This window comes from Trichosurus vulpecula, chromosome 5 (assembly GCF_011100635.1).
Source record: "Trichosurus vulpecula isolate mTriVul1 chromosome 5, mTriVul1.pri, whole genome shotgun sequence".
Classification (NCBI taxonomy): domain Eukaryota; kingdom Metazoa; phylum Chordata; class Mammalia; order Diprotodontia; family Phalangeridae; genus Trichosurus; species Trichosurus vulpecula.
Window position 1 is genome coordinate 54,464,178 of NC_050577.1, and position 13,097 is coordinate 54,477,274.

The following is a 13,097-nucleotide window of genomic DNA, read 5'->3' on the forward strand; positions in this document are numbered from 1 at the left end:
TTTTTATAAACATCTCATTTGATCTCAACAAGTACAAAATGGAGAGGGGTGTCTAGATAAGCTCATCTCTCAAAAAGATCCAGGGTTTTTAGTGACTTGCATGCTCAATCTATGGCAATGTGATATTGCAGCCTGTGTGTGTGTATGTATGTATGTATGTTTTCATGTATTCTCCCAGCGGTATTTAATAGAAACATGGTGTCCAGTAGTAGGGAGATGATGGTCCTGTTCAGACCATGTTGTATTCAGTTCTATGTACTATATTTTAGGGAGGGCATTAAAATGTCCAGTGGAACATGACCAACATGGTAAAGGACCTTGAGATGATGCCGTATAGAATTCGGAAGAGGAAGAAAGGGATGTTTAGCCTGGAGATGAATGTTGACATCAAAGCTGTCCTCCAGTATTTCAGGGTTGTTGTGTGGGAGGGCAGAATTAGAGAAGCAGTGGTTAGAAGAACAGTGCACCTTCAGGTTTGATTAAACTCCCTAACAATTAGAGCTATCCAGAAATGCAGTGGGCTCCTGAGAAGGTAGTATGGGTTTCCCCTCCATGGAGGACTCTTATTTAGGTTTGCATTGGACTAGATGTTCTCTGAGGTCCCATTCCAACTCTGAGATTCTGAGACTTCAAGCCTCAGGTGGCTATGTGACATGGCAGCCAAAAATACTAATGGGATGTGAGGCTTCAATAACAGAATGAAGGTAGTAATAGTTTTATCTCCTCAGCTCGGGTCAGATGATGTATATCTCAGCAAGGACATTGATTATGTTGAGAGGAAGTTAACTAGGGTCTAAAGGTGACATAGACCTTAGGCAAGTCATTTAACCTCTAGCTTCAGTTTCTTCATTTGGAAACGAAGGGGGTTGGACCTCTAAGCTTCCTTCTAGCTAAGGATCATAAAGAAGTCTTCATACTTATGGGGAACATGATATTTATCTTCAGATATTTGAAGGACAGTTATATAGAAGATTGACCAATATGTGGACCAACAGATTCCAGGGAGGCAGATTTTACCTCAAGATAAGGAGAATACCTTCCTACCAATTAGAGCTATCCAGTAATAAAACTGGCATAGAGGCATTGAGTTTCCCTATACCAGGAAGTCTTGAAGCAGAGGCTAGATGACCACTTCACATGTTGTGGAGGGTTTTCTTGCTTTGGGTAGGGGTTAGCTTAGAATGGCCTTGAAGGTCCCTTCTTGCTCTGAAGCTTTTAGGATGTTCAAACTTCTGCTAATCACCTTATCTTTACCTCTACTACAAATGTGTCGATAATGTGATCCTGAGGCAGAAACCAATGGGCCACTTCCTCTTCATTCATCACTGGGGCAAGATGAAACTGCTTCAGATAGTTGTTAATTAACTCTTGCACAGCTTTGATATCTTTCGGCTCCATCGGTCTCAAACCCGAAGTCTTTGTGACCTTGTTATTGTGACAACAAAAAGAAATGATCAAATGTTAAATTCAAGAGGGATAAAAGTAGGCTAGAGCACACACTGGGTAATCTGTTCAGTTCTGGAGCAGGGGACACACAAAGCTGCCTTATTCCTTATCTCCCTGTAGATAGCCTTCAGTCAGTAATCCCTATGACCCAGTTACTCAAATGTTAACACGTATCCAAAGGGGATATTCCAAGTTGAATGGAACCAGATGCCAAGAATATTAATAGTAGATTGGAAAAAGCCACCGATAGGCAGCCATTAATTCAATTCTAGGACATTCCTCTAAATGTTCCCGTACTGCTACTCTACTTTTGGGAAAAAATTCACATTCACTGACTGCTAAGCATTGTTTGAAGCAGACTGCCTCATAAGAGGCAGGACTGTGAGTTGCATAAAGGAAGGAGGAGAATCTAGAGGAGGGAAGAAAAATGCATGATTCGTTTTGGATTCCTGGAAAATCCAAACTCACCCAACAGAAACTGAAGCACAGAATTTACACAGTCTGCCTCTTAGGTCTATTGGTAGCTAATTATTTGAACAAGCTTCTGGGCCTACAGACTTTTTCAGGGAGGAAAACAGCTGAGAATGGATGTCAGGGTAGGAATCACATTCCACAGTGTCTGAGTTTCTAATTAATACAGAAATAAGGTCTTCTCCCAAGCCCCTACCCCCACCCCGAACAGTTCCAATACTATCTCCCCCTCTTCTCTTGAAAAATTCCAAGGACTTAGATTCTGAATTATTTTGGAATATCAAATAATATATTCAAGGTATTGTATTGTATTGCAATCCAACCTTTACTCAATGGCATCAAAACTAGGTAATAGGATTGTTTTATGTAAAACTAGAGGTTATGTTGATCAGCATAAGTGTCATAAAATTTAATTCAGTAAACATTAAGTGCCTACCCTATGTCAGGCACAGAAGGTACATAACACAATGTAGCATGGCATGCGGTACTGATCTATGGTTAAGAGACACTGAGTTTGACTTCTGGTTCTGAAACTTATTGGGTGACTATAGATGTCATTTTATCTCTGCCTCAGTTTCCTTATCAGTAAACTGGAGATAATACTTGTACAAGCTACTTCACAGTGTTGTCATAAGGAAAGCATTTTGTGAATCTTAAAGTACTATGCACATTTTCATTACCATTATCATAGACAGCCCTTGACTTCACAAACAACCCATTCATTATTTGTGAGCAGCTTCTTTCCACCTATCTTCCAGCTCCCTAGCTCCTTCCCATTGCTAGAGTTATCACTGCTAAAGGAGAGGGAGGGAACAGGAGGCTACCTTTTAGAGAATTGGAGGGTAGGAAGAAACTATGCGACATAGGAATAGTTTGGCGGAGCTGAACTCCAGGGTAGAACTCACCTCCTTGAGTGCTATGTGCCAGCTTGAAAAATATCTTTTGTTATATTGCCTGAATTTGTTCCATGTAACTTGCCTGCAATTCTAAAAGTTAAAGATTCGTTTGGATCAACTAAAATCTTTTTGTAATACAAATAATCTGGGAGGTATTTAGGGGGCTACAACCCAAGAACTTGAGTCATTTCTACCTGACGTCTGAGAACCACTCTAGAGAATTAAGAGTTGTGTTTGAAGCAGGAGGCGGGTGGGTCACGGTGGGGAATTTAAGTAGGAAAATGAAGGTTCTGAGTGGGGGGGGAGGGGCAAATGTAGGAGGTGGGAGAGTGTTGAAGCTAGGCTTCATCTTATTTTAAAATTTGGCCTAGTTGGCTTTCTCTAGGAAGGGGGATGAATATCCTGCATTTTCCTCTCATGGTATCACGTGGACTCTTACTACAAAGACTCATATTTCAGGTTATTACTGAAGTTTCTATACATTATGGGTTAAAAAGGCTTCTGAAGTCTGGCCTAGCAACCTAACTAGCATTTATAACTTGGTTTCTGTGGTGAATTTATTCTGTGTTTCAAAAACTAACTTTTTGAACATAAGCCTTTTATAAGTTGGGGACTACTGCTTCTTAAATATAAGACCAAGATGTGTTCCTGCCCCACAAAAGTTGACATGCGATTTTCACCAGAGAACATCGAAGGATTCAGCGTATTCTTTGCTTGCAGGCTCCCTCTGGTGAACTTTTGATCAAAGGCTGGTAGCTGTGTTCTTGTCCTTTGATTTAATGCCCCAAAGGAGGAGTGTAAACTGGATTCTTAGAGTAGCCTCATTTTTCCTGAAGATACTAAAAACTAGGAGCTTACTCTTTTGAAAGGCTTAGAACAAAAAGGATTAAGGACATATTGAACCCAGACTGTGGCTCTTCCTGGCTCTATAACCTTGAGACCCATAAACCCATAAAAGAGCTGAAAGAGACTATATAGGATGTCCCAAAAATCTTCATCTAGTTTTAAGCTATTAAAGTTTAAAGTATTTCTTTGTTGAAAAACAGTAATTTAATTTGAATTCAAAATTTTAAGCCACAGGCTGATTTTTATAGGCTATAAAGAATTGTATGATTATGTATTCGATGTAAGAATATCAGTTCTTATGGAGTTGATATTTTGTGACATTACTATCCATCTTTGTTCTGGAAAGTCATTTATAAGTACCTCTAAGACAATTTGGTCATCTTTGCTTTTGAGAGTGAGACCAACTTTTAAAATACTAAAACATTTTCACACTCTAAATTGGTTTAAGAAAAAAACCTATAGATTTGCAAATATTGTCACATGAAATATTGTGTATCTATATCCAAATGCTACTAGTAAGTCAAAAAAACATTTGATAAGCCTCTATTATATGGCAGGTACTGTGCTAAGCACTAATGATACAAAGAAGGGCAAAAAACAGTCCCTGCCTTCAAGAAGCTCATAGTTTAATTTGGAAAATCCTTGCAAACAAGTATATACAAACAAGATATTTCACTCACATACACACATATATTTGTATGTGTATATGATCCATTTGAGATAACCAGAACATTAAAGGGGGGAAAGACTTCTTGTAGAAGATAGAATTTAAGTTGAAGCCAAGGAAGTGAAGAGACAGGTAAGGAGGGAGAATCATCCTGTTATGAGGCATAGCCAGTTGAAATGCATGACTTAGGAAGATAAAGTATCTTATCACTGGATCACAGTGTATGACTGGGGAGTAAGGTACTGTTAGAAGACTAGAAAGGAATGAGGGGCTTTGAATGCCAACAGAGAATTTTGTATGTGATTCTGGGGGTAATAGGGAGCTTCCAGTGTTCACTGAAGTGGAGGAGGTGGTTGTGGTGGGGTGTGATGTGGTCAGACCTGAACTTAAGGAAATCAGTTTGACAGCTGAGTGGAGGATGAGTTGAACTGCAGAGAGGCTTGAGGTAGTGACCAGCCAAATGCATCCTGCTGGATGTTTTTAAAAAACTTTCATTTCATGGGTGGAAAAAATCCATGTTAAGATTGTGTAAGTGACTTGAACATCCTTACTCAAGATACTCTCTTCCTATCAGATGAGTATCATCACATTCTTGAATAATCAAACTTCTAGCAATTTGAAACTTGTGATGACTTAAGTTACAAAATGATACTTGAACATCAGGGAAAATTGATTTATTCTGGCAAGGGCAAAATAGTTTTCTAGAATACTCCCATCAGTAACTTTTAATGTATAGTGCTAGCAAGGTTTTTAATTACTAAGGCCATCTTACTGTTTTCACAGTAGTCATTTTTGAGAACCTCCAAGGAGACTACAATAGGGTAATATCACCTAAGTAGGATTCACTGTGCTTGTTTACTACAGAATCTAAAGAGCAGGAGTTCAAAACTCACAAATATGGGATGGGTGAGGGAAGACTAGCCTAGACAGTAATTCCTGGGGGAAAGCGTAAGGGGTTTATTGAACTATAAGCTCAATGGCTGAGAAGTCTAAAACGGGAGCCGAAAAAAGCTAATGTTCTCCTACACTGCATTAAGAAAAACCTAAGGTCCAGAATATAGTTTCCACATGCTTTCTTCATTAGGCCAAATCTGGAGTGCCATTTTCAGTGCCAGATACCGCGTTTTGGTGTTTGGTTTGTTTGTTTTTTTGAAAAGACAGAGAAACTGGAACATATCCAGAAGATGGCAAACAGTAAGTTAAGAGGCCCCGGAGATCAGGGTGCCAAATAAGGTGATGTTTAGCCTAGAGAAAGAACAAGATCCGAGGAGGGATGGGGGGGAGGGGGGTTGGTAGAGGGATGGAGTAGTTGTTTTCAGCTGCCTTGGAGAAAAGGGATCAGACTTGTGCTGACTGGCTCCATTGAGCAAAAGGAGGGCAGGGACTTTTCAGTTTTGTATCAGCAGTGTCTGACACATAATGGGCACTTAACAAATTGTGGTTGAATTCAATTCAGTTGCATGACATTTAAGTGTGATGTAAGATAGGTGGAGTTGGTAACCTTTTTGTATTGTGGACTCCTGTGGCACTCTTGAAGCCCATAGGGCCTCTTCCCAGAACAATTTTTTGTTTGCTTTATTCACGATTGAAGGAAATGCTAAATATCAGGGGTTAGTGAAAATAAAGATGTTATTTTTTTCCCTTCCAAGTGTACAGTGCCGCACCCTGCCCCATTCCAAGAACTTCTAACATAAAGGGAATTTTTTTCAGCAATTAGAGATATCTAAAAGTGGAATGGACTAAGCAAAGCCTCACTCCCTGGGACTGGCTTCCACTCACTAGGCCTCCAAAGCTGGGTGACCACTTGTTAGGTGTGTTACTGAGTGAATTCCTGTTCAGATACACATTAGTTGAGATGACTCCTGAAGTCTCTTGCAACTCTGAGACTCAGTCTGTCGATGGGAAAATACCTGAAGATCATAATGGATACTTATCTGCTGAAGAGTGTGGGCACAAGTAGGTATTTCATGGCCTAAACTTCCTCCTTAATGCTATCGTTAAGTTGGACAGCCTCTGAAAGATCTCTAGGCATGGAAATTATAAAGCATATCCAAGGACTCATTAGCTGCTATCTTCAAGAAGATAAAGGACAAATAGTATTAACATTTGATAGTATAAAGTGGGAGTGTCTTTTAAAAGATCACCAAAGCTTTTTAAGGAGCAGTAATAGTTAAGAATCTCTAGTCCTAGTTTTAAAATTTAGAGCTGAAAAGGCCTTTGGCAGTGTATCTCCCTCATATTACAGGTGAGTGAGCAGAGAAAGGGGGAAGTTACTTGAAGAGAATTCATTCACTTATCCCTTCAACAAACATTTTGTATTTATTAAGCACACACTCTGTGCCACATCTTGTATCCAAAAGTTCAAGGAAGACACTAGCTTAGTGGTAGAACTTTTGTAAAACATGATGCTCTACTATGGACTCTCCCACTTAGCTTGTGTTCCTTTCACTCTCTCCAGTATCTCCATTTTGTTTAAGAAAGTACAGTGTTGTGGAAAGAACACTGGACTTAACATCAGTCAGACAATCCTGCTTTGAGCCCCAACCCAGGATTGTCACTCATGAGCTGCGTGATCTTTGCCAAGTTAACTGTTCTGAATTTGTTTCCCTCATCTGTAAAATGGGGGAGAAGAAGACATATCTGATGGGGTCCAATGAAATAATATTCTTGTGAATATAAGACATTACATCTTCTGGTTTCCACTGTTGTAATTTTCCATTTCTTTACAGTCACCACATTTAAATAAGAGTGCAGTCTTATCAACATTCCTTATCAAATGACAAGATAAAAATTATTCTTAAAAATTTGTGTATATTTTTATTACAATTACAGAATAAAATAAAGTTTAAAAAAAGCTGCTGAAAAACAGGAAGAATTTTGTCATTGGCCAAATTATACTTCTTGAAACCTAGATACAGGAATCAAAGGCAGAAATGTAAATAATGATAAAGCTGCTACCATATTTGACTAGATATAAAACGAATTGTACCCTTAGGAAAGGGACTTTAAAATTCTGCAGAATATAGAATATATAAAGGATGTTGGTCCAGAAATGGAGGCTAGGATTCTGCCCAGCACACCCGCGGCCCCCCACCACCACCACCACCGAGCTTTGGTATGACACATCTGTCTCTTGCTTATCACCTACTACTTCAGATTCCTATCTACTATCTGTGAAGGAAACTAGTCTATGCTTGGAAATGTTCTCATCAAATCAATAAATAAATTAAGCCAGACAGTCTTTCGGTTTTCAGAAGTCTGTGAAGATAAAAATGAAGCGCAAGAAAAAGAATCTACTGTTATACATAGCTCAGAAAAAGACTTATTAGACAGTGGTCCCCAAGGCAATATTTATATTCTGTTGGCTTTTCTTCTCCAGCTTTTTTTCTGAAAGCAAGTACTTTGTATGTCTCCCTGTGGAGGATACTGACACCAGAAGACAACATGTGATAAAAAGATTGAACTAGATGGTGTCTAAGGTTTACAAGAGCTTGATCTTAGCCAAAAGACCAAGAATTATTATGTTTATATATGTATATATATGTATGCATATACATATAGAAAATGTTTACATATCATACATATGTTTTTATATTTATTTATGAAAACTGTAATCTGGAGAGGTTAAGGGACTATCACATGGGTGGAAATATAACCCACATCCTCTGACTCCAAAGCCAGTGTTCTTTCCATTGTACTGTGCTGCTTTATGAATCAATACATATGTATGTATTAAATCCTACTATATGCAGGACACTGTGGTTCTGGGGATACAGACACAAAAATAAAACACTTCCTGGTCTAAAGGGGCTTGAATTCATTAGAAGAGAAAATACCTATCTACACGATATCTATAATACCAAAAGATAGTTGCAGGGGAGAGGTACTCATAGCTGAGGAGATCAGGAAAGCAAATATGGGGGACAATAAAGGTGAAAAATGAAGATCTACCAGGATTTCTATAACAACAGTGACATCAGCAGTAAGAAGTCTGCCTATTTCTGTTCTCTGCATCTTTCAGGCTACTGTGTTAACAACATTTTATCACCCCTAATATATATCATATATAGATGACAACCATATGATATATGATGTTGAGATGACACTAAAGTCAACATTGGGAAGAGCAGCTGGACTGGACTAAGCAGGCCCAGAAGTGGTAATGTGCTAGAGAAGACATATTTCTCAGGGGATGGAGGGATGTCAAAGGTATGAGAAAGAGGGAAGGATAGGCAATTAAAAATAATAATCACCAAATGCCTACTTTCCAGTTTTCATGAAATCTTAAGAATTTATATACATATCAAAGACCTCCTTGTTGAAAGCGTTAGAAAGGAATAGGCAGGTTTTGTAAACGATATTCTACAGTACACCATAATATTGGCCATGCAATTGTTTGAACGCTATCACTGACGTAAGATGAAATAAAAGAACCTTGTCCCTTACTCCATGTTTCTACTTTTATTCTGTCTCTGCCAACCATCCTCTTTTTTTCCAGTCACATACCTACTGCCCCAAACCAGGTCCTCATCACCTCTTGTTTGTTCTACCAAAAAAAGACTCCTAATTGGTCTTTCTGCCTCCTCTCCAATCCCTCTTCCATACCTTACCAAAATGATACACCTAAAGCATAAGTGTGACCCTCTAATTCCCCTGCTCAAAAAGCTTAAGTTTCTCGCTATTGCTTCTACACTAAAATACAAATTCCTCTGTCTAGCATTTAAAAGACCTTCATAACTTGGCTCCAACATATCTTTCTAACCATATCACACATTACTTCATGTACTCTTTACTCCAGCCAAATTGACTTTCATGTCATACTTTACACATGATGTTCCATCTTTATACACAGGTTGTCCCCCATGTCTGGAATGTACTTCCTCTTCACCTCCACTTGTTAGAATCCCTAGTTTCCTTTAAAGTTCAGCCAAAACACCCCCAAAGGCACCTTTGGTGCCTTTCCTAATCTTTCTTGTTAAAACCTCCCCATTCCCACTTGATTCCTTTGTATTTTTCTGCATATACTTACATAAGTACCTATCTCCCCCTTGAGGGATGTAAACTCCTTGAAGGACTGTTTTATTTTCATCTTTGTATCCTTTCACATTATGGAATGTCTCCCTCATTAGACACTCGTTGAAGTGATTCTGCCATTCTCTCCTTATTGCCTGTTTAATCACTTGCAATTATCATAACTGATCTTGTATTATTTCTATACCTATTACTGTATTCTGTCCCATCCCCCGAGGAGAATGCAAGCTCTCTGAGGGCAAACATTGTGCCATCTTCATCTCTGTGCCCCAGTTCCTATAGCAGAGAATTTCACATAGGTACTTCAGTACTTTTGCTCAATTGAATTTGACCCAGGAAAAGCCAGACAAGTTTAGAGCTTGGAACGCAAATTTAGAGCTGAAAAAGACCTTACGTGCTTTCTAGTCCAAAACCCTTATTTAACAGGTGAGGAAACTGAGGTTCTGAGAAATTAAGTGACAGAAAAGATTTGTCTTCTGACTCTAGAGTCAGTGTTTTCTCCATAATAAGTGCCCAGAGTTTCAATGGCTTATTTTTGAAGGCTGTTTCAGGGTTCTAGTGGGCAACCTTCTCTAGGAAGTAAAAAATCACATCAGATCTGAAAAGGCTAGAAATGTAACATTTGACAGTTATCTTCATGGCAAGAATAAAGCAATGCTGGATTAATACCTATTAATAATAGCTGACATTTATATAGTGCTTTAAGTTTATAAAACACTTTAAACATCTCATTTGATCCTTAAAACTACCCCCCAAAACAAATATTCTAAGTATTATTTATCACCATTTTGCAGATGAGAAAATTGAGGATTAAATGACTGACTTATAGTTATACATTTACTGTCAGAATTGGGACTGGAACCTGCTGGGCCTTTCACAACTCCAAGCCCAGTACTTTTTCTGCTACCCCACACTGGTATGTCTTGATTCTAAAAGAGTGGCCAAATGAGAAAGTATTTTATCATGGCCTCTTTACAACTGGTAAATAATGGCTTGAGCCTTTTTATTTAGGACATTAAGCATCATTTTTTTTTGCTAAGTTCTTATGAAATCCAAGTTTGTGTGACAGCTCTTCTCATAGTCCTGGAGAACATACTAAGTAGAATTTACTCTTCCCTTTTTCAGATTCACTTTTTTTCTTACCTTATTCCCTTTCATCTTTCTTCCCTGTTTATACCTTAAACCTATCAAAGACCACCCTGTTCAACTGCTGGTGGCAGTGAAGAGTTTAAGAGGTTGCTTGTTCCTGACTTAAGTCATTCTATAGTGAGCATTACCAGTATGTGATAGGAACATACTGTCTATTAAGTCTTATTGAATTAAAGCACAGCAAAAAGTCTATCCAGCATTGGGCTGCGTTGGGGGAGGTGAGACTAGAGTTCAGTGACGTAGGTGAAGGGTTGTCTTGAAAGAGGCCATGCATACCAAGCCCCAGATCCAACTTACTATGGTGCTGTTTTATCTGATAATATACAAACACACAAGAAACAGCTCTCATGGATAGTATCCCTCAACAATGGTTAATTGAGTTCTGACTTGTCAAGATGGGAGAGTGAAGGAATTGAATAAGGCCAGGTTCCTTATATCCCTCCAAATAAAAACCAGCAAAAAAAAAAAAAAAACCAACAATGGCTTTAAAACCATTCAAGAAAGTAAAAGCCAACCAAAAAAAATTAACAGAGTAAAGCAGAGTGCCAATATAATTAAAAGCAAAACAAAACATGGAGCAACTGAAGCAGCTAAAAGGCCTGAAACAACACTGATCGGAAAACCAACTCCACAAGATATCCCAAAAGACATCCTCAAATGGATAAATGACACAGTCAAAGAAATTAAGCCAGAATCAGCACTGCTAGGGAAGTTACAAGATCAAAGAAGAGAAAAGTTTGAAGATAGTAAGATATCCCGAGAATGAAGATGCTAAGAATAAGAGGAGAAAATAATTAAAACAACCAATATGGAAGATATCATAGAAAACCTGAAAAAATCCATAGAAACAATCACAAGTAGACATACTACTTTAGAAAAATAAATTATTCTTGACTCTAAACACCTAGAAATACAGAGGATGAAAGGACTTAGTTGGATAGGACTTCAGAAGCCTTCTAGTCACCTTCATTTTACAGATGAGGAGAGTGAGATCCATGAGGGTTAAGTGACTTGCCCAAGGTCAGAAAGGCACTGTTTGACCTTAGGTCCCCTGACCTAGAGCCAAGGGTCTTTCCACTGTACCACACCCCAAAGACAAATCTGACAACTCTAACGCTAAGAATATAAATGAAGTAAATTCTCTAATGACATGTGATGACCACAGAATGGATTAGAAAGCATAACCCAACATTTGTTGCTTTATTTCATTGTTTACCTTTATATCACTAGTGCCTGCCACATAGTAAGCATTTAAAATGCTTAGTGAGTATAGGAAAGACATCTAATTGAGAACAACCTGAAATGGAAGAGTGGGCAGAATTTTACCTTGCTACGGCCAAATCATGAAAAGCAGAAGGGGCACTCACTAATGATGATAGATAAAACTTAGTCTAAACTGGAAAAATATTAGAAGGGTTATATGAAGGCATTATTTCATGCTAAAAGTCTTAAAAAAAAGTTTATCAACTTTAAATTTTGTACCTGATAATACTACATCTAAATAAAGTAAAACTTCGTAGTTTTGTAATAATAGCTAACTAAAAAAATAATGAAATATTTTAACAACCGACTATCAGAATGTGATCAATACGAAAGGAAATTATAGTCAGAAAGACCACAAGCATTTATTAGGCATTTACTACTTGCCAGGTACTATGCTAAGTGCTGGGGATATACAGAAAAGCAGTTGTGTGTGTTAGTGACCTCAAGTGTGTAGACAGTCTCTTAAATAGTATACTTCCTAATAAAGGGAGAAAATATACAAAATATTTAGATATATACAATAAGCATATAGGAAGGTAACCTCCAAGGGGAAGGCACTAAGATTTGGTGGGGGAGGGGAAGGTCAGGAAAGGCCACCTGCAGACAAATGAGATGGAAATGAAGAGGTAGAGATGGGGGGCAGAGTGTTTCAGATGCGGCGGGAGGGGAACCTTAATGGTGCTTTTTCCAGCATTCATGGAGTTGACACAAACACTAATGTGCAGGGCTCTAAGAAAGATAAAGAAAGCAGGTATTTTGTATGTCATATTTACTAACAATAATGCATGCAGTGAATAGAGTGTAGGTCCGTGAGGATATTAAAAAAAAAAAAATTACTCATCTAATGATGACTTGGTGGAAAAGAAAATGAGCAAATTACATCAACGGTAATAGCAATAAAAATTCTACTTATGAAAATCCATGGAACATGGCTCAAGTATTCTCAAAGGTCAAATTTTTATCAGGGAATGCTTCTATCAATAGGGGCACAAATTAAGTGTATCCTTTAAAAAAACAGCAAATATAACAACAAGCCAACAGAAAAAAGATATAACCAAGACCAGCAGGGAAAAATAACTGCAAATTAGAAAAAAAAAATGTGTAGATTAAACCCAGAACTAATTTTTTTTTTCGGAGGGGGGAAGGCAGGGCAATTGGGGTTAAGTGACTTGCCCAAGGTCACACAGCTAGTAAGTGTCAAGGGTCTGAGGGCACATTTGAACTGAGGTCCTCCTGACCCCAGGGTTGGTGCTCTACTCACTGTGCCACCTAGCTGCTCCAGAATTATTTTTTTAAAAAGACAAGTAAAAAGAATAAACAGTTAACAA

General features: G+C 38.3%; 1 protein-coding gene across 3 annotated transcripts in view; it reads right to left on the reverse strand.

The window, feature by feature from the left end:
* The window catches only part of NMT2 (N-myristoyltransferase 2), an 89,470-nt gene that overhangs the window by 7,464 nt on the left and 68,909 nt on the right, over positions 1-13,097 (reverse strand). For all 3 annotated transcript variants that reach the window (XM_036761437.1, XM_036761438.1, XM_036761439.1), the window contains exon 9: positions 1,255-1,425. In XM_036761437.1, the coding sequence (XP_036617332.1) occupies positions 1,255-1,425 (171 nt within the window). The remainder of the gene's footprint in view (positions 1-1,254; positions 1,426-13,097) is intronic.